This window comes from Patiria miniata, unplaced genomic scaffold (genome assembly GCF_015706575.1).
Source record: "Patiria miniata isolate m_02_andy unplaced genomic scaffold, ASM1570657v1 HiC_scaffold_22, whole genome shotgun sequence".
Lineage (NCBI taxonomy): Eukaryota > Metazoa > Echinodermata > Asteroidea > Valvatida > Asterinidae > Patiria > Patiria miniata.
In genome coordinates, this window is record NW_024037061.1 from 4,697,507 (window position 1) to 4,723,020 (window position 25,514).

The following is a 25,514-nucleotide window of genomic DNA, read 5'->3' on the forward strand; positions in this document are numbered from 1 at the left end:
AGAAATTACGATACCGTGTCTCCTTAAAGGTACATTACACGTATAATAATATTACTAATCATTATTATTAATCTGAGTTGTGCATTATGGGAAGTAGTTGGATCTTCGCTTATTATATTCTTCTTCGTTTTTAGATTTTTAAGTTATAGCTGTGTAATTTAACGATTTTGAAAAATATCACACGATAGACGGTGGCGGCACACTTGCGTACAGGCACACAATTTTGCCGAAGGAACGACGATTTTGCTCAACTAAAATTGGTCATTATTGGGGGCGCTAGTGAAAAAGGGCATATCAATGGAAAAGGGTAGTCTTTGCACAATTTGGGGGTCCCCTTAACCCAAACAATCCCCTCCTCCCCCCCCCCCCCCGCTGGCTACGCCTATTGGGAGAGAGAAGTTTTGAGATTACAGCACCAAAGTTCTGGAATACCCTACCAGAAGCTGTAAACTTTCAAATTCAGTCTGTACTACCCTGGGCGGAGTGACCTGATGCCCCTGGGGCATCAACAAACCCATTTTTTTGAATTTTTTTTTTTTAGGGCCAATAACGTTCACCTTCTAACTAATCCCCATTCAACCCTTGCCAAATCAGCTGGTTCAATGAACTTTGCAGCAAGGGCTACACCCAGGCCGTGTCAACAAACTTTCGACCAGGCGTCCTGCCAAGTCTCATTGAAACATCACCAAAGACCTGTAACTTGACACAGCCATTTTCCTTCATACATGGAACCAGACTGTCTCGATCTTTCCTTGAGACAGAGGCCTCTAACCCTACCTGCGAATTTATTAGGCATCTAGCTACCCGGCACCATGATGCTAGAAATAAGGACTAAGACGCATTAAAACCCTTGAAAATACATTAATTTACAAATGCTACATTAAAAAGAAAGGTTTTAACTTATACATTTAAACGAGGCAAGTCTGGGTTCACTGTACGTATGTGCCATGACAAAGCATTCCATAGCATAGTGGCTGCCATTGCAAAGGCCCTATCACCGAGTGTGGGTAAAGTTTTGCCGCTAGGATAATCCAAAAAGGGTCCGTTGTTCGCTGACCGGAGATGGTGTCTGGATTCTTTCCTAGCAGTTACGAGATCCTGTAAGTATCTTGGAGAAAGGCCGTGAATGGCTTTGAATGTTGATAAAATGATTTTAAAATTAATCCTGAATAAAACAGGTAACCTGTGCAGTTGACGCAATATTGGTGTTATGTGTTCGAACCTGTTTGTGTTGGTAATTAGTCTAGCTGCAGCATTCTGGACCCTTTGTAATCTTGTTGCCTGTGCCATTGGCAGACCGTACAATAGACTGTTACAAATAGTCAAAACGGCTGGTCACAAATGCGTGGATTATTTTCTTTGTCACCTGGCAATTGCTTTTTTTCAACAGCGGTGTAGTGTTACAGTGACCACGTAATCGAATTCGTCCATATTATTGCCAACGTATTCATGCAGAGGTAGATTTCAACGCTTGATTGCCACCTGTGAATATTTCACTTATGTAAAATACCCAGAGCTTTAATGACCCGAATGCAAAGGAGTGTCGAGGCCTTCAGAATTAGTTCCATCCAGTGTGGTAAGTGATTCACAGTCACGGAGAAAATGGCAGAGGATTTCGCAAATGTACAGGTTAGTACTTTTGCTTTGGGGGAATTTTATTCAGCAAACTGTTTGCAAACGGTTATTTTCGAATTGATTTTGAACTAATTTAATGACTGTACTGTAGTTCACTTTGAAACAACTTTGTTCTCCAAAACGTGAACTTTAAAGACGATCCCGGGCCGTTAGCCCATAAATGTGTATACTGGACTTCCACCCTGTGTAGAGCCACAGCGATATGTATGCTAAATTTCCTGAAAAGGTGTTTCCTGAATTAGATAACTATGCTGGGTTTTTTTTCCTGTTGATATTCCATACGAAAGCTACTTACCTGGTGAAAAAGTAGGAAAACTCACAAGACGTAAGGCGTTCACTTATGTGACGAACGCAGGGTGATGGGGCGCGATAATATAGCATTTGGTTGCATGTTTCATTTCAGATACGAGTGTTAATGTAAGAATCATGGCGGGAAGATGAATCTCTAATTGAACAGTTTAAGCAATTATGATATTTTTGACAGTGAAAGGAACCTCATTGTCTCCGAATTTTTCGAAAGTGTATATCTTTGTACTGATTGGCATTTAACTTAATTGGTTTGATGACGTCACAGCATTCCGATAACTGTTTGACGTGCATATTTTTTAGCATGTAGGTTTATTGCCCATATGAATTTCGTCACCGACACCACGAACTGACACCCGGTGGTCAGCGTTGCAGAAATACAAATCGGAGAAAAACGCTTTTAAAGGTTTGACAAGAATTTACTCAGTAAAATAATCCATCTATCTTAGAGGTTTTAGTATCACTTAACGTGAAAATGCTTTAACTACTCAATTATAAACGTTAAATTGTGAAAATATGCTTATTTAATTAGCAATTAAATGATTAAGATGGGTGTCAGTTCGTGAAAACGAAAATTTATGTGTTTTGGGAGAGTGCGCGCATGCAATAGCGTTAGAGAGTGTAAAAATGACGTAATTTGGGAGAGTGCGCGCACACACTTCGCATGCGTGCGCGCACTCTCCAAAAGCACGTCAATTTTCGTTTTCACGAACTGACACTCTCTAACGCTATTGCATGCGCACACTCTCCGGAAACACGCAAATTTTTGTTTTCACGAACTGACACCCTGTGCAGAGTCACTTCGTGGTAACAAAAAACACAAGAATTGACCAATTTCTTGAAAATTCATTATTACAATTTGCTTATTTTAGATGATTTTAGCAATTTTAACTTCGTCATGTTAAACTTCATGATACAAACTGCTAATATCGGCAAAAAAGAAAATTTGAATTTTTAATTTTTTTGGTCCACATGTGATGCAGAGGGTGTCAGTTCGTGGTGTCGGTGACGATTTGTACAAAATAATGCATGACCCGAGTCATATTTTTATGTGTACACAAAACTAGTGGGCTCAGAAAAACGACACCTCACAAACAGCGGCGAATGGTATAGCTTACAAACTCATGAAATGATCGATCATGGACCATCTGTTGTTTGGAAGTGTAATAATTGATGAAATGAAATACCCCTCATGGTACTCAGCTCACAAAGTAAATTGACTTAAGACTATTCCAAAAGTACCGTGGTATCTAAAAACATTCAGAAAACGTTTCCACAGCATTTGATAATTAACTAATTACAGATGGACTAACAGTAACTCTCAGTGATCTCATTATTTATTATAATACCATAATCATCCGAGGATTGGTTACATTTTGACGATCTTAATGCAAATGCAATATAGACTTTCGTAAAATTGACGACAGCAGAGAGCAAGCCAGCCTGTCAGGCATTAAGTTACAATACCTTGCGACCCAAAAAATGCAACCCTAAAACATCTGCCTTTAAAAAAAAAGATCGGTGGATGGTTATGTTATGGGTTTTAGATTAAAGCGGAGAGCTTTTTTTCTTTCAAATACTGAAAACAATCATGAAAAGATGTTTGTGCAAGTAAAGGCATAAACCTATTTGTACAAGCCACGATAAAAGCAAAACAACCGAGCCAACAATTGTATCAATGTGAGTACGTCTGGAAATGGATACAAGGCGCGGGATGTGCGCCTGTCAGGAAATGTAGCAATTTAGGAATGCGCACTCCTTGTGAGCGTGGGAACGTGCGCCGGCTAGCCCACAATTGTCACGTGACAAGCGGGTGAACAACCGCTAGTAAACAATCGGCCACTTGCTCCAAGAAGTTTCTCCCTGTTCGGACGCTCTGCAATTTGACACGTCTGGAAATAGATATATCTTTATTAAAAAAATAGAGATACATGTAGTATGATTAGATAATTTTATTTCGGGGATTGCATTTTACATTTGCGCGTCATCATGTCAAGATGAATCACTTTTACCCACGAACCATGGGGAAAACAAGTGGGTAGAAACAAGGGGCGGACACGCAATTCCGGCAATTTGGGTGATTCACAATGTAGTGCGCCACCAATAGTTTGCCATGGCGAGTCCATTTTCAAGTTTACGTTCGACAAAACATGGCCCATTTGAACGAGTGTCAGTAGACAACTTCAGCTAATTTGTTATAGATTTGGGCATAGCGTTCAGCCGCCTTTACAAAGAACACCATATTGATAAAAAGAAAAGAAAAGGGCAAACAAATAATCAAATCATACGCAATACGAAACTACTAACCAGTAAAACTAACAGTTTCAAATGTGCCACGCTGCGAATTTGTCCACCATTTCCCACAATGTATTGAGAAAATGTAACTTTCTTTCGCAAACTTTTGGTGGCGCACTGCATTGTGAATCGCCGGAATTGACGTTCGCTCGTACCCCTCGCCCTGCAAAAAGGACGCCGGGATACGCTGATGAATTCACGCTCTGTTCGGTTGGATTTTGCGTGACCTGTGACCTGCGCGTCATCACGGTCATGACTGTGCAAGGTCTGAAACGGCCGTTTAAACTGATTCATTACTCATTTATTCTAGTTTAGAGATGTTTTTTTCCGTTGAAAAGCGTAATGATGTAGGAAAATCTGTAAAACTTATCTGTGTTGTAAATTTACAATTCCCGTCACTTGCTCAGGCTCCGTTTCGAATCACGAAAAGTCGGATTGCATTATGCGACGCTCAAAGTTTTGTCCACATGGTCCGCAGTGAACCAGAAATCACATCCGGTATGGAACGTGTGCATTTCTATGGGAAGTTTTCGGATAGCATTTGCGCTCATTGTTTAACTGCGGTCTTGAACAGCTGCAGCCAGATACTTTATACATAAGTCAAAGGCCACTTCCTTCACAAGATTCTGTGAAGCTCATCAGCGTATCCCAGCGTCCTGTTTGCAGGGCGGGGGGTACGAGCGAAGAATTGACGGAGATCAATGCCTATCGCCGTTTGCAAGTTAGCCACGCCCCTTAGACAACCCTATGGAATTTTGTACGTTAACTTTTGTTTGTCTCAGATTCTGCGCTTTCCGAGTCCATTTGTATATCGTTGTAATTGGACAGTATTTCACGAGCTGCGTTGACGCGATTCTACTGCGATAGGTCAATTAGCACAAAGGGGACATTTTAAGAATTGTTCACGGTAATTTTACTCGCAGTTACAATTCAAAGATAATTTAATAATGTCAGTACACAACCTAATGAATCCGGCGTAATCGACCATATAAATACAACATAGGTCTGACGTATCCCATTGTCGGACACAATGGGTCGGACATCATCGTCGTCGGACATAATGGGTGGGGCATAATCGGCTGTCGGACAAGGGTCGGACAAAATGGGTCGAACATAATGGGTCGGACATAATCAGCCGTCGGACACAATATTGGGTCGGACATAATCGGCCATTGCTCGTCAAAATCTGTTGTCGGACGTAATCGACCAAACGGACATAATGGTCGTGAACATAGGTATAATACGCGTGTTGTACAATGTACATATATTGTTTTTTCTCATTGTTATACGGCACTGACGTGGAACACGTGCTAAAGTTAACTAAGTGGAAAGATGTTAACTAAGTGATTTTTGTGATTCTTTTTTTAAGATACCGACTTAAAGCCATTTCGACTTGAGTCAAGTCTAAATGAAATGGTGTATTCGCAGAATATAATGATAATTCCGCGGAATGAAATGATGACTTCGCTGTTTTTGCCAAATGAAATGGCGAACTCAAATGAAAAAATGAACATGTGTTGGCAGAGTGAAATTATGAGTTCACAGAATGAGGCGATAAAATTTGCGCAGGGAGTAAAACAAAGCTCTGGAATCTTACCTCTTACCTATCCTCTTCGTGCCGGCTGGCACATAAGGCCTCCACACTCTTCTTCCACTGTCTCCTGTCTTTTGCTTTATTCCGTGCCTCATTCCATGACTTCCATCCAAGATCTTCCCTTTCCTTTTCCACTGTTCTACGCCATGTTGTTTTTGGCCTGCCAACTTTTCGTTTGCCATCTGGATGCCATGTCAGAGCAGTTCTGCAATGGTGTTCCTTCTCTTTTCGCAGTATATGACCTATCCAGTTCCATCTCCTTCTTTTCACTTCCAGACTAATTTTATTTACTTCTGTCATGTTGTTGAGTTCCTCCATTGAGATGATGTTGGGCCAAAATATTTGCATAATTTTCTTCAGGCATTGATATTGGAACGAGTCCAGTTTCTTTTCGTCACTTTTGTTCATTGAAACTGTGAAACTTTCAAATTCAATTAGTACTTTCAAAAAAAGTTTGAAAACCTCCATATGTGTTAATTACAATATTGCTTGTATAGTGCGGCTTATCTTAGTTCAGAATGTGACTTTCAGAAAGTTTTCTGTATATGATTTCGTTCTTACATTGGTTGTTTTGCATTGAAGCGCCATGAGCGTCGATTGAGGCGGATACCAGCGCTTTCTGTTATTATTATCTCGAAGGCCCCTTGAATGGTGAAAGCATTGTGCTGGCTTTTACTCAGAATAATGCCTCACGCGGCAATTGCTTTTCACAACAGCGGTGTTGTGTACAGTAGCCCCTTACCGAGTTCGTCCATAATTGCCAACGTATTCACACAAAGGCTATGCTTGAATGCCATCTGTGAATACTTCTCTTTCGTAAATTACTGGGAGTTCAATAGACCCGAATGCAAAGGAGTGTGTCCAAGGCCTTCCAAATTAGTTCCATCCAGTGCGGTTAGTGGTTCACAGTCGCTGATAAAATGGCAGAGGATTTCGCAAATGGACAGGTAAGTCATTTTGCTTTGGGGGAATTGTGTTGAGCAATATGTTTGCAAACTGTTATTTTCGAATTGCTTTTGAACTGACTGTACTGTAGTTCACTTTGAAATAACCTTATTCTCCAAAACGTGAACTATAAAGACGATTTCAGGCCGTTAGCCCCATAAAAGTGGACCTCCACCCTGTGTAGAGCCACAGCAATATGTATGCAAAATTTCCTGAGAAGTTGTTTCCTGAATTAGATAACTATTCTGTTTTTCTTTTTCCTTTCGGTATTCGATACGAAAGCTACTAACTGGTGAAAAAGTAGGAAAACTCACAAACCGTAAGACGTTCACTTGTGTGACGAACACAGGGTGATGGGGCGCGGTACTATAGCATTCGGTTGCATGTTTCATTTCAGATACGAGTGTCAATGTAAGAATTATGGCGGGAAGATGAATCTCTAATTGATCAGTTTAAGCAGTTATGATATTCTTGACAGTGAAAGGAACCTTTTTTATCCTAATTTTTCGAAAGTTTATATCTTTGTATTGATTGGCATTTAACTTAATTGGTTTGATGACGTCACAGATAACTGTTTGACGTGCATATTTCTTAGCATGTAGGTTTATTGCCCATATGAATGTGTACAAATTAATGCATGACCCTAGTCATATTTTTATGTGTACACAAAACTAGTGGGCTCAGAAAAACGACAGCAAACAAACAGTGGCGAATGGTATATCTTACAAACTCATAAAATGATCGATCATGGACCATCCGTTGTTTTGAAGTTTAATAATGGATCAAATTGATTACCCCTCATGGTTACAGCTCACAAAGTTAATTGGTAAATTTGTTTTTATTAATATGAAATTGACTTAAGACTGTGCCAAACGTACTGTGATATCTAAAAATATTCACAAAACGTTTCCACAGCGTTTGATAATTAACTGATTACAGATGGACTAACACTAACTCCCAGTGACATCTTTAATTATACTAATAACTTAATCATCCGAGGGTTGGTTACATTTTGACGATCTTAATGCAGATGCAATATTGACCCTCGTATAATTGACGACAGCAGAGCGCGATCCCACCTGTCAGGCATAAAGTTACGTATACAGTTACACTTTAATTAAAAGCAAAGACGGAACATAAGTTACGAGACAAAACTACATGTATACGAAAAAGTACACCCAATATTTCAATTAATACAAAGTTCATACGATCTACCCGACCGACTGACTTTCAACCTGTACGTACATAACAACAGGAAAATAGAGTTCTTTTAGCTTGAACCTGCTGGAAAGTATCTGTACTAAAATACAAAAGTTAATTATTCGGAATTATATATTTCCTGTTTTGGTGAAAAGTCGGATATTGAATGTGACACACAATGATTGTCAGGTTCTTGAGGCAGGGGCGATTTTTCTTGGTTGTCATCCTTTGCCACATTGTGGATATTCAGGAAAACTGTTGTAACTGCTTGCACATGTACCTAGGTGCGCATAATGGTTCAGTTTAACTGACAGCATAGGATTGTACTGAACCTCACACTGACCTTGTCCATCCTCGACAGCCAGGCCAGTCTTACTCACATCCGTTGTAAGGCGATGCCCCATTCAAGAGGCGATGAATTAAAATGTATCCTCTGGTCAAGCTATAGGCTATATATACTCCGAAATAAGGTCAACATGTCGGCGATCGGCATACTTTTATTTGCCTTAAAAATTTGCAAACGGCCCATGTAACGTACGTACTCTCGTATAAGCTAACAGGCTCCAGCAAATTTAATGACCTCCGGTCAAAAATATGATATTCAGTGCGTGGGGAACTGTCACTCCGATTTTCTGACGACCAATGTCGAAATACATGTAGTGCTCTTTCGTTTTAGATAACCCACAAAATGAAGCGGATTAAGAGGGCTCATATAACAATGACGGGCCAATGAAATGCTGCATTCGTAACTCAACTTTCTGTGACTTGGAGTTTCGACCGAACCTCGAGCATTGAACGAATTGCCAACAAAGGCCCTCGCTAAGCATCCCAAACAAGGGCTCAATGTAAAGCAATTAACTGGCTTGAGGTAGCTTTTGTTCTAGTTTGCTTATTGTAGGGATGTTCCACACGATTGCAAAGATGACACTGTCCTCAACAATTTTTCTAAATTGTAGAATCGCATATTAAGCAAACGGTGTGCATGCGCACACCGCCGGGCAAAACAGCCGCGCAGGGGCGTAACTACGGGGGGGGGGGGGAGACGGGGGAGGGGACCACGGGGGCATGTGACCCCCCCCCCCCCCCCCCCCCCCAGCGGAGGTACGTGCCCAGCGAAGTGTCTTCAAGGGTGCCCCCCTCTGTTGTGTTTATGGGTCCTTTCAAACCAGTAAATAATGGAACGAACTCACCGAGTCTTCACACGAACTTGTGGCATGGGCGCCGCCATTTTAATACACACTGTAACTCCATCCCCCCCTCCATTTAAAAAACTTGAATTGCACACAAACAAAATGTACGTTGCCCTCAGTGCCCCCTTGAAAAATGGATGCACCCAAAGTGCCCTAGCAGCTTAACCCTAGTCACGCCGCTGCAGCCCGACTTCCCTGCCTCGTTTTGTTTATCATAGTACACTGAAAAGCATAACTTAAACATTTCATAAACCAATAATTCAAGTGATAAACAGATCGGTTTGCATTTGTCAGGAGAAAGTTGGCGTCACGTGACCAAAACATGCGATATTGTAAACTCGGATTACATCTTCTATTGACGGAAGGGGACGTTCACCCCATTGTCTTGTATTCCTTGGTATAGCCATCTTTTCTCCCTTTCTCTGACGTACACACAAAGGCATTTCATATAATCGATACGTAGGCTTTTCAAACATTATTGCAGATTTCTTTTAATCTTATAAAATTGGCCACGTGACGGGCTCTCGATCAATAGGAATGGGTAAACTGTCTTAGGTATTAACGAATGTTAATTTTTATGAATGTTTAGCATTAGGAACTGCCGAAAGGATCATAAAACGTTTTTTTCCACATAAATTCGTATATAAACGTTTATAAACAGCGTTTCCAAGCGTCCTCCTCAACCTTTCGAGTGATTTTACCCCTTAAAAAACAAAACAAATCCTGTCGACGCCCATGGTAACCGGCTAAATTTTACTGACCTATCAATCAATCTGACCGTTATCTGTTTGATTGTTTTCTATAGCAAGTGCCTTCATTGAAAATTGTGTTCTTTCTATAAGAGGAGGGCATGGCAAAAGACGAATGGAAGGAATGGAAAATAATTTATATTGAATTAGGTTTTTGGGGAATATGGTCACTATAACTGTAGAACATTATTTTATCTTTTCCCTAAACAAACATACAAGCTATGGAAGCGTAGAAGGGCCACGATAAATACAAAATTCGACTAACTATCTCGCCGCGGCGACTTAAAGGAAATGTACAACATTTGCTTTTGCTGAAAGTTTCAGAAACAAATGGATTTGGAGTATTAGTATCTTATAGCAAATATTGTTACACTGACTTATTTCACGTTTTGGGTTCGTAGATGCTGGAGAAACCAAGAAAACCAATCATATTTTTGTAGTTTGGTTCCCTGACCCCACTTAAGATGAAACAGCGCAATTTATAGACTTTGGGGATTTTTAAGATCAGAGAATCAGCCTAGCAGGCTTGTAGTCTTGACAGGTGTGTAATCAATTGCAAAGAAAATGCAGACGAACTAAATATGAAAAATTAGGAGCACTTTTTGAAAAAAGCCAGTTTTTTCCAACGCTGGTCGGCCGACCAGCGTTGGAAAAATACAGGTTTTTCTTGAAAATGTCAGCACACCAGGAGCCACAATTTTACAGGATTCTTTAGAATCATTCTTTAACAATCCAGTAAGATATTTCGTGATACATGTAATATGATCATTTCGTTTTTTGATGTTTGCAAATGTTGTATCTTCCTTTAAATATCTCGCCGCAGCGACTCCACATCTCGCAGCGGCGACTTACTATCTCGCCGCGGCGACTGACTCACTATTTAGCATCGGTGAGCGTCGGGCACGACGAATCGCGATCCCTCCGGGTCGTATGGAACGCCAAAGAGGCACTTAATGACATCATCGAATCGGTGGTGCACTTTCACAATCGGTAATGCATCTGTTGTAATCATGCACTTTCACGAACGGCGATCAACTTTCACAAACGGCAATGGACTTTCACGATCCGTGATAGGCTTTTGCAATCGATGTTGGACTATCGCAATCGGTGATGGATTTTCACGATGCAGAAACGTCAATACTCGTCATCGGTTTAGCTGACCTAAAAGTCGTGGGGAAAATTGTTTTAAAGGTTTCCCAATCTTTTTACTTATCTCAGTTTCTATGAATCCTTACAAGTTGTTATTTCACGAGTAGTTGAACACTAATATTTTTCTCAGAATATTCCGAATTTAAGCTTAATTAATCTGTTGCAGCTGTTGCTCGGATTTTCGCCCAGCAAAGCAAAACATATGGTCAACCGGTACGCTCTACCACGGCCGGTTTGCGTTGACGCATGACGTGCGCGTTATTAGCGTGACTCTGCGTGACTTCGCGTGGGCCTCGGTATCGAACAATCGAAACCATCCAAAAAGGTTAACATTTTATTGATGAATAATTAACTCGTGAAGAAGGGGGCCGTACACATTGTAACTGCACTCCATATGGATAGCACCTTATTAATATTCGTGAGGCTTGAAATATTAATATATATTACAAATTGACGTACTCAAAGCCTATTTTTAAAATTGTAATGAAAAATACTGAACAAATGGAAACGATTTTTAGCACATGGTTGGATCATTATACGGGAAACAAACTCTGAAGGTGTCTCGAGAACACCGTCTTCAAAACGGGAGAAATTGATGTTCAAAGATTTTTCCCGCCAACATCAAAATGTCTGTGTAATGGTAATTTGAACCCGGATCCTACACACAAGGATTAACGACCATAGTATTGTTCTGAGCTCTCGTACAAAATTTACTGAGCAGACTTGCCTTAATAATTGGTTGAACGCGTGATAACGGGCATTAATACCCGTTGGCATGTTAATCGCGAATGTACCATGTGTGCCATTGTGTTGGTTTTTCTTTTTTCTTTTTTCTTTTTTTCCAAGGTGGGTTGATCTGTCGCAAATGGAAGAGTTTTAGAAAAGAGATATTGAGTCCGAATTTCAGCCCAGGAAATTAACTATCATATGGTTAAAATAAGAGCATTTTGATATAAGTGTGCGACGTTGCAAAATTTTCGTACACGAGAACAAAAGAAGTACCCCACTTCTATGCCTATGTAAGCGTGTGTGCGTGGGTGTGTGTGTGTGTGTCCGGATAAATCTTGTCAGCGCGATAACTTGAGAAATAATTAACATATGAACTTCAAATTTGGTTTGTGGATTGTCCTTGGCAATCCTAAGAAGCCTATTGCATTTTGGGCCGAGAGGTTAAGGGTCAAGGTCACAGTGGCTAAAACAAAGAAATGTTGTCAGCACGATAACTTGAGAAATACTCTACATGTGAACTTCAAATTTGGTTTGTGGATTGTCCTTGGCAATCCTAAGAAGCCTATTGCATTTGGGGCTGAAAAGTCAAGGGTCAAGGTCACAGTGGGATAACTCAAGAAATACTTTACATGTGAACTTCAAATTTGGTTTGTGGATTGTCCTTGGCAATCCTAAGAAGCCTATTGCATTTGGGGCTAAAAGGTCAAGGGTCAAGGTCACAGTGGGATAACTCAAGAAATACTTTACATGTGAACTTCAAATTTGGTTTGTGGATTGTCCTTGGCAATCCTAAGAAGCCTATTGCATTTGGAGCGAAAGGTCAAGGGTCAAGGTCACAGTGGCTGACACAAAAGAAATTTTGTCAGCGCGATAACTTGAGAAACACTTTACATATGAACTTCAAATTTGGTTTGTATATTGTTCTTGGTATTCCTAAGAAGCCTTTTGTATCTGGGGCCGAAAGGTCAAGGGTCAAGGTCACAGTAGCTAAAAGAATAGAAATCTTGTGAGCGCGATAACTTGAGAAATACTTTACAGGTCAACTTCAAATTTGGTTTGTTAATTGACCTTGGCAATCCTAAGAAGCCTACTGCATTTGGGGCCGAAAAAGTCAAGGGTCAAGGTCGCAGTTGCTAAAACAAAAGACATTTTGTCAGCGCGATAACTTGAGAAATAATTAACATATGAACTTCAAATTTGGTTTGTGGATTGTCCTTGGCAATCCTAAGAAGCCTATTGCATTTTGGGCCGAAAGATAAGGGTCAAGGTCACAGTGGCTAAAACAAAGAAATGTTGTCAGCGCGATAACTTGAGAAATACTCTACATGTGAACTTCAAATTTGGTTTGTGGATTGTCCTTGGTAATCCGAAGAATCCTATTGCATTGGGGGTCGAAAGGTCAAGGGTCAAGGTGACAGTGGTTAAAACAATAGAAGTCTTGTATTTATTCTAAGATCAAAGGGTTTAAATCATATAAACATACAGAAAACACTAATGCTGTCAATGAACGTTCCATGTGACTAAGGTACATGTAAGTTGATGTTAAAAGAGTGGTGTTATGTCATGGGAACTGTCACGGTTGCGGGGCATTTGTGTTTGTAAACACACCTGACTTGTTATGTAATGAAATTGAAAGTCATGGATAGACCGAAGACGTGACCGGTTAACTTAAGCATGCATTCTATCTTGCACCTTTCTGAAGTGTATTTCGCATCTTCGAATAGGGCCGGAGGCACACGAAGGGGAAAGATGCCGCCCCTCTTGAACGACGGCCGTCATCAGATCCAATGAGTAAAGATGAGGAAGTTGCAGATACTGTCCAGTTGAAAAGGGAGATGGGTTTGATCCGAGCGGTAGCAATCATCGTCAGTGCAATGATTGGTTCAGGGATCTTCATCTCACCACAGGGGATCTTACGAGGAGCCAACAGCGTAGGAATGAGTCTCATCATCTGGATTGTATGTGGTGGTGTTTCCTTTTTGGGTGAGAGTTTAAACATTTTATACTTTCATTTTAAATCCTCTTCATTGACTGTAAATGGGCCATTCTCCGCTAAAGTGTTCAAATGTGCCATTTTTGTGTCGCTCGTGTTTCTAAGAAGTATGGAGTGTGTTCGATAATGATTAATTTTAATTTTCTTCGAGACTAAGTTTTGTTTCATAAACCCATGTAGTAAGAATGTAACAAAAATCAAGAAAATCTTAGAATTGTGACGGTGAGGTGGTATTTGTTGCGGTTTTCTCATGTCGCCATTCAAGGTGCCTTTTTTGAAAGTCTCCCATTCGTCTTCCATCTGTGCATATTAATGATTACCCTTTTATATTATTAGTCCATAGTATGCCCTAAATATACAATGACAAATCGAAAAAGATTGGCTCATTAATTTTACTTGAGCGCCTTCAGAGCGCATGTCGCCAATTTCATAACCAGATACGTTACTATTTTTTGAAACGATAAGACAGACTTAAAATTTCAGGGATATGCACATTGAAGTTGCTCACAGACTAGACCAAACTGGGTAATATATTGTACATATGGCATGAATCTAATAAGTGTTGAATTTGAATATTTTGTAGAACTGTCAACGAAAACAATCCATGTGTTACGTATGTGTAGCGCCAGATACGTTACCTATTTTTGCCTTTCCTTTCGAGACACGTGAAGGAAGCTGACCTCGAACACCATACCAGTCAACAGTGTGTTGGGTGATGACTGATCAAGTGCCGGACGAAGTAGTTAAGGTCACACAGTTTGTCAAGGGAAGCCTATTTCAACATGAGCGTGCCAGATACGTTACACCAGATACGTTACACCAGATACGTTACTGATTATGAATTCATCATGCAAATGTTATGCTGACGTCAACAAACATGGGCTACGTCATCGATTCCCACACTGTCTACACGTTTTAAAGTTTCTGAACACAAGTGTGATTCATAGAGCGCATGCTTGCCGAGAATGATTGTAATGTTGTGCTGCATTTCTGTCGAATATTCTTAAAGTTTAGAGTAGCATCATACAATGTTTTTTTATTGGTAAAATATGTAACTTGTAGAATCTGTAGATAAACATTTTAGGAAGTGAGGGGTTGTAATTGCACAAAAACTTGATAACATGAAACCATTGTTGGTTTACATAGAATATCTTAGTTTATTATGGTAACGTATCTGATCAGCCTGGTAACGTATCTGATCAGCTCGGTAACGTATCTGTTCAAATATCAATCTTTAATTTGCGAGCGTAGCTAAGATGATACAATTAAATGTATTGTTCAGACATTATCTCTAAGCAACAGGGACACTTAAATGATGGTTTCGAGGGTTCGGGTGGTAGTGTAGGTGGGTTGGTTGGGGTGAACGTAGGGGTGGGAGGTGGGGCAGCTCAACACACTTCGGAAATGGAAATTCTGACCTCCATCCTGTATGCCTGAATTCAATTCTAAATCATTTGGTCATAGTTGATCAGGATTGTTTGCCAGGGGGTGCACTAGTTGCATTTTAGTAAAGTCATTAACAGTGATATGCATGCGCAAAACATATCACGCGAACAAAACGTCACATGATTATTCCGTATAATTTATATTCCCCTGCTCTGACCGCCCAAAAATGAAATAAAATAAAATAAAAAATTATAACCTTAATAATAGAACAAGATGATATTCTAAACGCAGGCGCGGATCCAAACCCACGGTCTCGATCCCCCCGTCATGCTCTGACCCCCCCCCGAAAAAATCGCAACATTGGGATACAAAAAATGTATCTGAAAGGCCGACCCCCCCCCCCCCTGCAAAAAAATCCTGGATCCGCCCTGCATTATGGTCCTTGAATTATAATTCTTTGTTTTTTTTAACAATTAATGATGATTTTTTTTGTTGACAAACAGAATCAACGAAACCTTTTATTTCAGTCTGTCTGTCACAATGTGTACCAATGAAATTCACATCTACTTAAAATATCTACAGAATCTTATTTAAAGACATGAATTTATTGAAGTGGACTTGCGGTAACGTATCTGGTAGATCGTTACACGACGTTAAGAAGACTTCTCTTCAAGTATTTATTTTCCCCAAAAAATAAAAAAACATTTGGTAAAAATCGCCTTTGTTTTATTCCATGTGTTCATAAAATGCACATTATGACGTAGAGTGACGAAATTGTGTTCATTTCTGCTGTGTGAAACACTGAAACTCGACCTTTATTGACTGTTTTTTAATTGTCGGGTTCTGACTTTGTTCGTTTGTACACATTTTTATATTTTGACAACAACTTTGGTGTATGAAGCGCGTGGCGTTTTAAATAACATCATTACATGTATAATATGATTGATTACAGCAGCTGCTATAAAGTTTTGTGTAAGCGCTGCTTACTGCGTCATCCCGTATATGGTGTTTTAATTATAAATCTGACCTGCCAGATGTTACCAAAGCAGCTTGGCATTGTGGATCTCACTATCTCAATCTTATGGAAATTATTTGTATAATTACCTGTTCAGCGAAATGATAATGACTAATTATTAGTTTATGGCAAATAAATGCGAAATTGCAACATGCAAAGTGATAGATGTAGCAACTAAAATTATATGCATATCAAATCGAGACAGACAATTTATGTGCCTTGTTTTCACAATCTAGAAAAAAACACGATGTTTTCCAATGTACCTGTCAAATACTGTCACTCAAATCCCTCTATTTTTAGTCTGTCTTTCACAATGTGTAGCTCCGAAATTCATATTGACTTAAGCCTCCCCAGTTTTGTTTCAAAGACAACTTTTCTATAAATACAATAGTGGTAACGTATCTGTTAAGTTGTTAAAACACGTTTTAGAAGGTTTAATTTCAAGTATTTATGTCAAAAAATATGGTTAGTTAAAACTCAGGACTGTTTTGTTCTATGTCCTGGAGCTATTAAACTTTACGATTTTGAGCAGATTTCATATATTCATTGTAGTTGATATTTTGTAAAGTCCTAGTTCCAACTTGAACACTTTAACGAAGAATGAGCCAAATGTGCGCTTTACACGTACACCCATACCAATCGATAACCGCCCCAATGCTCCACGATTCTACAAACGTTTACACTATCGTGTTGAGCAACTCAGGAGTATTGTTATTGTCTCCGGAAACCGATCCAAAAAAGAGGGATGTGACCAAAAATCCTAAAATTGCGCGGCCGTGAAAATTCGAAAGCGGATGGGTGTGAGTGTTTGTGGTTGTGTGTGTGTGGTGGGGGGTGGGGGTGGGGGGTGGGGGGGGCTGGCAACCACATGACACTGGGGGGCGCTATTCAAGATACAGATGTACATCTTATTCAAAGTTGTGTGCTTACAACCTTTCATGAAAACGGTGCATTTGAAGCTTCTTTGCTGTATGGTCTCCGTTTATCAAAACTATTTTAAACACTTGGACTGTTGGTAAGCTGACAGAAACCCACCAAATCTATAGTTTGGTTTCTCAACAAAAACATCGGGGGGGGGGGCATGATCTAATGACCCATCCCCATGGTCAAAAAGTGCGGGGGTTGATATATCCTCCCCACCCCACCCCCGAATTTACGGCCTTTGCATTCGCACAACTAACGATCACGTACTTCTATCCGTTGAAAGGGTTTAAAACTATACCATCAAACAATCCTTTTTTTATCTTTTCTGATACCAGGTGCCTTGTGCTACGTTGAGCTGGGAACAGTCCTCCCTCGAGCTGGTGGTACTTATCAGTACATCTTGCACGCCTACGGTGACCTAGCTGGATTTGTGGTGTCTTGGGCTTACGTAGTTATCCTGAAGCCAGCTAGCGCTGCCCTGGTTTCAATCACTCTTGGTACCTATATATCCGATTACGTCATCCCTGGTGACTGCGCACCTCCAAACGAAGCCATCCAGCTCTTTGCTATCCTGTCTGTCAGTGAGTACATGTATACACATTAACATTCCCCCTGAAATGTTTTTACATACCGCGTGACATCGTTTTTTCGTAATATACATTCGTCGTACATAGATTACTGAATGGTGCATCGTTATGCATGTATGTAAAGCTTGTAGAAGCCATACACGATCATCGCCTATTCTCATTTGAATATATACGGTGGCCCACAACTGTCACGGCAAGCGCAAAAGCGCCGCGGCAAGCGCAAAAGCGCCACGGCAAAAGCAAATGCACCACGGCAAGCGCAAAAGCGCCACGGCAAGCGCAAAAGCGCCGCGGCAAAAGCAAAAGCGCCACGGCAAGCGCAAAAACGCCACGGCAAGCGCAAAAGCGCCCTCGAAAGCGCAAAAGCGCCGCGGCAAGCGCAAACTTAGCGCCGCAGCAAAAGCAAAAGCGCCGCGGCAAGCGCAAAAGCGCCGCGGCAAGCGCAAAAGCGACACGGCGAAAGCAAAAGCGCCACGGGTTTATTGGGAATGGGCGTAATCATACATGCCGCTACTACATCAAAAAAAAAATGGGAAAGAGAATGGCCGCCACCAAGAATTCTTATTAAGCACAGAATTTAATTCTTTGAGAAGTGATTTTATGGCTGAGAAAATAGCAAGGAAAACCGGTCAGTGAAGCAACGTTCAGGGACTGATACATCGTCGATATTAATTTGTTCTAAAATGATTCCAAGATTATTCCAAGAGAGTTCCTGCCGTGAATCAGAGTTTATAAAGGAGAGGGAAAGTAGGACTCGCTATATCAGCACCATCAGGGCCTTTCCTCATTTCTTTACATTTCGTGGGATGCAAACAATTACGAGGACGGGAGGCTCTGTGAGCTGATGCATTTTTGAAGACATTTTTTTCCCCTTCCGACTAGCATGCAGAGAAGAGTTCCGTTAATTTGAGCCTTTTTTCACAGGTGTGTATACCAGTGTAGGCACACAAGTGAGCTGCCCAGAGTGTATGAGTTAAGTTTGTTTTTCTTTTTCAGTATATCATACACATCTAGGAAGTCGATTAAAGCCCGAGTCCATCATTTGCAGCTATCAAAAAAAGTAACTGGCGTAATTATTGTTGAAAAACATACTGGTTGAAAGATAGTAGGGCCTAAGGGGACTAAACTCCCTGTGAAATTATCCTTTCTGGCAAGCTCTCATTTTGAAGAAATCAACGAAAGAAGGCATTTCCAACGGTGCTTCTTAAGAAGCACCGTAGGAAAATTTAAATTAGTTGTTGTTTTGTTATTCGGCGCAGCGCGCACAAGCATTGGAAAGACGCACAGGCGCGCGCGGTTGCTATAATTCGTCGGATCAGTGCGCGACATCGCTTAAAGCTGCAATTCAAAACAATTCGAAACATGATTTAGCAACTTTTGATTTTAAATTAAGATCCTAGAATGCTGTTTTTCTCGGAATATAAAGCTGAAGCTGAGCTGAAACTTCATCAAGTAAGTTGTTTAGTATCCTTCATTAGATTTTGAACACTTTTGTTGCTTCAAACGAACAAAATGCACTAATTACAAATGATGGACTTTGGTTTAAGCCTCTCCTGCAGGGCTGCGGCAGTGGGTGGGTAAGGCTTGTCAACACGTAACTCGCCCGCGGGCCCATTAGGTTAGAAATTCCCAGAGAGCGGGAATTTCAAAACTCTTCCCTGAACGTTGCTTGCACTGACCGGTTTTCCTTGCTATTTTCTCAGCCATAAAATCACTTCACAAAGAATTAAAGTCTGTGGTTAAAAGAATTCATGGTGGCGGCCATACTCCTTTCCATTTAATTTTTAGATGTAGTGGAGGCATGTATGATTACGCCCCTTCCCAATAAACACGACTGAGTTGAAGAACGTAACACAGGCGAAGACTTTGGATATAGAATAAGAAATAAATAAACTAGAAATGTGTTTGTGGACAAACACAAGCTGTTTCGGATATTTGAAATACTCTGTGCATGTGACGAACAATCAGTGACGTCACTGTAAATGTCATCTATATAACAGCACATTATAATACGTACATGTCAAGTTAAACCAAATCCAACATTATAGTTCTGTAGATATATAGGCCTATAAAAGAATAAAATGCCCCTTTAAGGGACGTCATATGACATTTGATGATGACGTCACTTCAATTTTCATCTATAAACAATCCCTGTGAATGTGCATACCAAGTTTTAATCCAATCGGACTTGTACTTTCGAAGTTAAAGCGATTCGACGGAATGCTCATTTAATGTTACGTAACGTGACACATGATGACGTCATCGTTATGAACTCACTGGGGACCACCTCAGGCTGCTGGTCTAACTTGTGTCTGACAAGTGGAAAGTCAATCAGACATACATGTATAGAAGTGAAAAAGTGTATCAGTTTGAAGAAAAATGTGAACAAAACCAATAGGGAAACAATGCATCTTTTATGTGATGTAACCTGACACCTCATGACGCCACGATGACGATTTTCTTCTAAGACCATCTGTGGGTGGTAGTCTAGGTGTGTTCCAAGTCTAACATGGATCGCATTTACGAAAGTGCCGAAGTAGAGTGTTTTAAAACGTGTACAAACCCTATGGGGAAAATGCATCTTTAATGTGACGTAACCTGAAACCTGATGACGTCACGATGACGAATTTCTTCTATGACCATTTATGGGTAGTGGTCTAAGTGTGTACCAAGTATAAAGTCGATCAAATTACGAAAGTGCCAAAGTGGAGCGTTTTAAATCATGTACAAAACCAGAGGGGACAATGTGCATCTTTAATGTAAAGTAACGTGACACCTGATGACGTCACGATCACGAATTTCTTCTAGGACCATCTGTGGATAGTGGTCTAAGTGTGTACTAAGTGTAACGTCGATTGGATGTACGAAAGTGCCAAACTGGAGTGTTTTAAAACGTGTACAAAACCTATGGGGAAAATGTGCATCTTTAATGTGAAGTAACCTGACACCTGATGACGTCACAATCACGAATTTCGTTTAGGACAACATGTGGGTGGTGGTCTAAGTAAAAATTAAGTTTCAAGTCGATCGGATTTACGAAGATGCCAAACTGGAGTGTTTTAAAACGTGTACAAAACCTATGGGGAAAATGTGCATCTTTAATGTGAAGTAACCTGACACCTGATGACGTCACAATCACGAATTTCGTTTAGGACAACATGTGGGTGGTGGTCTAAGTATGAATTAAGTCTAAAGTCGATCGGATTTACGAAGATGCCAAACTGGAGTGTTTTAAAACGTGTACAAAACATATGGGGAAAAATGCATCTTTAATGTGACGTAACCCGACACCTGATGACGTCACGATCACAAATTTCTTCTAGGACCATCTGTGGGTGGTGGTCTAAGTGTGTGCCAAGTCTGAAGTCGATGGCATTTACGAAAATGCCAAAGTGTATGGGTAGAAGAAAAGCGTGTACAAAACATATGACAAAAAGTGGACAAATAAGAAAAAAAAACTAGAGCTGTATGTCTGTTTGCAAACAGAACACAGGGCTTTTTCGCATTTTACAAATATTTGTTTCGTTTGTCCTTTTGCAGTCACTTTTCAGAGTACTTCATGCAGTGAAAGGTTGTTCAAAACGCTTAGAATAATTCCTAAAGTATAATTTTATCAAATGATGTCACTTGCCCTGCAATGACGTCATCCTTAAGACCCTTCTCAATGCACATTTTGTCATTGTGATTTTGGTTTGAACCAAGTTTAATGTCAATCCGATGAAAGAAAGTGCAATTTGTGGAAGTAGAATAAAATTATAAATATCTAAAAATTATAAAAACCAAACGATGACGTCATCGTGACGTCACTTTAAACTTTGTATACTAGTACCATTATTTACCTACCCACTAAGTTTCATGACAGCCAGACCTTTCCTTATATGTATTTTGAAAAATCGCATTTTTATGACGTCATAATGATGTCAGATATTGTTTTCAAAATTTTGTGCAAATACCTTTTACCAAATACTTTTTTTTTTTACCTATAACACATCCCGGTCTAGCCACATACCAAGTTTCAACCCAATCAGACTTACAGTTCTGTAGATATAGGACTTCATAATATGCACGTAAATTTTCAAAAATCAATAAAAAAATAATAAGGTGATGACGTCATCATGACGTCATAGTCTAGGCATAATTTTTGTATGAGGGTCTTCCTTGGCTGTAACATTGATGACGATTCCAGAAGCAAGTTAAAGAAATGGTGGCTTGAAAACGTGTACAAAGTCAATGGGCTAACACGTGTACAACGTTAACGGGCTAAAAAAAATCCCATGCAGAGAAATTGCACCTTTAAATTTGTAATTTGCCTTTGAACTGAAACATTTTTATGAAATATTACTTGATATTCTGACCCTTAGGAATATGTTCAATTGAATGACAGCCCGAAAAAAAAACACGATTTCTCTTTCCTTCTCATAGTAATTCTCGGCTGAAGTTCAGAACTACTCAGTAAGATATCAGTGTTGTATAGGAAAAGACTTGTGGAAAATCCCACTGCAGAAAAACTGCACCTTTAAATACGTAACGTAGGGCTTTTCGGCATGATGATTTTTTATTATACGTCCCTGACTATGCGCATGCATGAACATAAAATCTGTCAAAGTTAGCTGAAAATCGGCTAAAACGGTCACTGTGATGTGGACAGGATTTGACCTCGGCAACACGTGCTCTGCAGGCTGACTGACATACGATGTACATGTATGTGCGTAACGTACGTGTATGTACATATAGGCGTTCTGTGCATGTTTTAGAGCAGAGGTATTGTCAACCTGATCAAAGTTTTAAGCGTGCGCAGGGCATGTTCGAGTTCGCTTATTGCCTCGAAGCCTTGAAATGTTTTAGACCTACCCTTAAATCGACAATTAAAGTAAAAACTAACATAAAAACTGCCATGGTTGATTTTTCAGGAATTTTCAAGTGAAAAAGGGTCTTTTTATTATAACTTCCGGTCTGATGACGTCATTCGCCTAAAACTTCGCACACACCTTTAGTGGGTCAAGGTCATCATATACACTAATATTTAGGCGATTCCAACAAACTTCGCCACAGACATCTATTCAAAATACATTTTTGCTAATTTTCAACCTGTCGCTAGAGGGTACTCGAAGATTGCATGACGTCATTGGTAGATGATTTGAAGAAAACTTTTAGCCAAGAGACTCACACCGTTAAAAGCAAGTTCATATCTATTACCATTTTTAAATAAAAGGCCACTTCCGGTTTTGGCCTTTTTCGACCGGAAGCAAGGGTCACGTGATTTCACGCACACTGAATGAAATAAAGACCTTAACCTACTCTAACACTTGCCGGTAACAGAATGCTGCGGACGCGTACGGTTGATTTCTTATGCATTTTTAAATATTAAAAGTGTCACAATTTAATTGCCTATAAATAGACACCGGATGACGTAATCATGACGTCATCATTACACAATATTGTTTGAATTAGGGTCTTTGCTTGGACAAAGATTGGTGCAAATGAATTACTGGCAAAGAGTCAAAAATGCCCTTTGAAAATCGACAATTTTTTCTAAATTTCTGTGTACAAAGTCTATGGGAGAAATTAAATATTCAAAAATCTATAATAAATTAGTCGATGACGTCACCATGACGTCAATCTTCGGGACACATCTTTGCTATTGTGACTATGCTTATGCAAACTTAGAATGATGTATGACAAAGATTAATGCCAAAAGTGGAGGCCAGAAAAAACGTACACAAAGTCTATGGGGTTTAGGCGACAAAAAGAAGAAAGAAGATGATGAAAAAAAAAAAAAAAAAAAATGAGAACAAAAAGAAAGGCTTTTTCGCAAATTTTGCGAAAAAGCCAAAAAAAAGAAAAAAAAATCTTAACGAAAACAAGAGCTGTTTCGGTGTGTACACCGAAACAGCTAATTAACTTTAAAAAGGGGGGGGGGTAAGGGAGAGACACTAAACAAAGGAGAAGTGTTATCGTTCAGATGCACAGTTTTAAGCTCTTCTATGAAAATTTGGTGGCTCTGAAAAGAGCCGTTTGCTTTGTTTCGAGTGAATACGGAACTATTTGATGCCGGAAACAAGACCTCTTTCTGCCCTGCAGGCTGATTCGATCAGACTGTCCACAGGGCAACTCATCATCGCTATCGCTGAGCATCATGAGGTCTTGTTCGGCTTCTTGGTTTCTGGAGCCGGGGGTGGGTGGGCAAATGAGTTCTAGGTTCTAAGTTAATTTCTTTCTTTCTTATTCTATATCCAAACTCTAGGCAGCTCAATTGTGTGCCTACACTGGTATACACACCGGTGAACTCATGGGCGTCGTCAGGATTTTGTCTAGAGGGGGCAAAACATATTTTCCCCAAAAAATTCTTGTATTTCTGAACAAATTCTCGATTTCTCAGTTTTAGACGGGGGCAGGGACATTTTGCCCCCCACCCAACTTATTCAATTTACACCACTATGACTTCGCGCCTTTTTTTCTTTTCTTTTTTTCTCTTTTTTTCCCCTTCCTTTTTTGTGTGCTATTCCAGGGGGGGGGGGGGAAGCGCCCCCTTGCTCCCCTCGCGACGCCCATGGGTGGACTAAGTCTCAAATTAACGGAACTCTTCTCTGCATGCTAGTCGGAAGGAAAAAAATCTTTAAAAAATGCATCAGCTCACAGAGCCTCCCGTCCTCCCTAATTGTTTGCATCCCACGAAATGTAAAGAAATGAGGAACGGCCCTGATGGTGCTGATAGTGAGTCCCACTCCTTTATAAACTCTGATTCCCGGCAGCAACTCCCTTGGAATAATAATTATCCTACAACAAATTAATATCGACGATTTATTTCCTGAACGTTGCTTGCACTGACCGGTTTTCCTTGGCCTTGCTATTTTCTCAGCCATAAAATCACTTCTCAAAGAATTAAATTCTGTGCTTAAAGGGAAAATACAACATTTGCAAACATCAAAAAATAAAACTACCAAATCATTTTGAAATACCTTGCTGGACTGTTAGTGAATGACAGTGTAAAGCATCCTGTAAAATCATGGCACCTGGTATACTGTCATTTTCAAGAAAAGTGGTATTTTTGTATCAATTTCCAACGCTGATCGGCCGACCAGCGTTGGAAAAAAACTGGCTTTTTTTCAAATACTGGCCCCAGTTGACCATCACACTTGTTTGCAATCGATTACACACCTATGAACGGGTACAAACCAGCTAGACTGGTTCCCTGACCTTACAATTCCCCAATGTATGTAAACTGCTCTGTTTCTTCTTAAATGGAGTCAGGGAGCCAGACTACAGGAAAATGATTGTTTTTCTTGGTTTTTATAGCTTTTTCGAACCCAAAACCTCAAAAAAGTCAGTGTAACTATATTTGCTATATATTTCCAACCCCCCAATTCCATCCATTTCTGAAAATTACAGCAAAAGCAAATGATGTATATTCCCTTTAATAAGAATTCCTGGTGGCGGCCATTCTCCTTCCCATTTTATTTATTGATATAGTAGCGGAATGTATGATTACGCCCCTTCCCAATAAACCCGTGGCGCTTTTGCTTTCGCCGTGGTGCTTTTGCGCTTGCCGTGGCGCTTTTGCGCTTGCCGTGGCGCTTTTTCTTTTGCCGCGGCGCTTTTTGTTTTGCCGTGGCGCTTTTTCTTTTGCCGCGGCGCCTTTTCTTTTGCCGCGGCGCTTTTTCTTTTGCCGCGGCGCTTTTTCTTTTGCCGTGGCGCTTTTTCTTTTGCCGCGGCGCTTTTTCTTTTGCCGCGGCGCTTTTTCTTTTGCCGTGGCGCTTTTGCGCTTGCCGTGGCGCTGTTGCACTTGCCGTGGCGCTGTTGCGCTTGCCGCGGCGCTA

The 25,514-nt window shown here is 40.3% G+C and overlaps 1 protein-coding gene across 2 annotated transcripts in view; it reads left to right on the forward strand.

Annotated features, from left to right (window-relative positions):
• The first annotated feature begins 1,439 nt into the window (after positions 1 to 1,439).
• Positions 1,440 to 25,514, forward strand: part of LOC119730659 (b(0,+)-type amino acid transporter 1-like) — a 35,477-nt gene continuing 11,402 nt past the window's right edge. The window contains exons 1-3 of one of the 2 annotated variants that reach the window (XM_038203650.1): positions 1,440 to 1,629; positions 13,517 to 13,775; positions 17,446 to 17,691. In XM_038203650.1, coding sequence (XP_038059578.1) covers positions 1,603 to 1,629; positions 13,517 to 13,775; positions 17,446 to 17,691 — 532 coding nt within the window. In that variant the 5' untranslated portion in view covers positions 1,440 to 1,602. Of the gene's footprint in view, positions 1,630 to 6,651; positions 6,778 to 13,516; positions 13,776 to 17,445; positions 17,692 to 25,514 lie in introns of those variants that run through there. The other variant, XM_038203649.1, reaches the window with a different exon arrangement.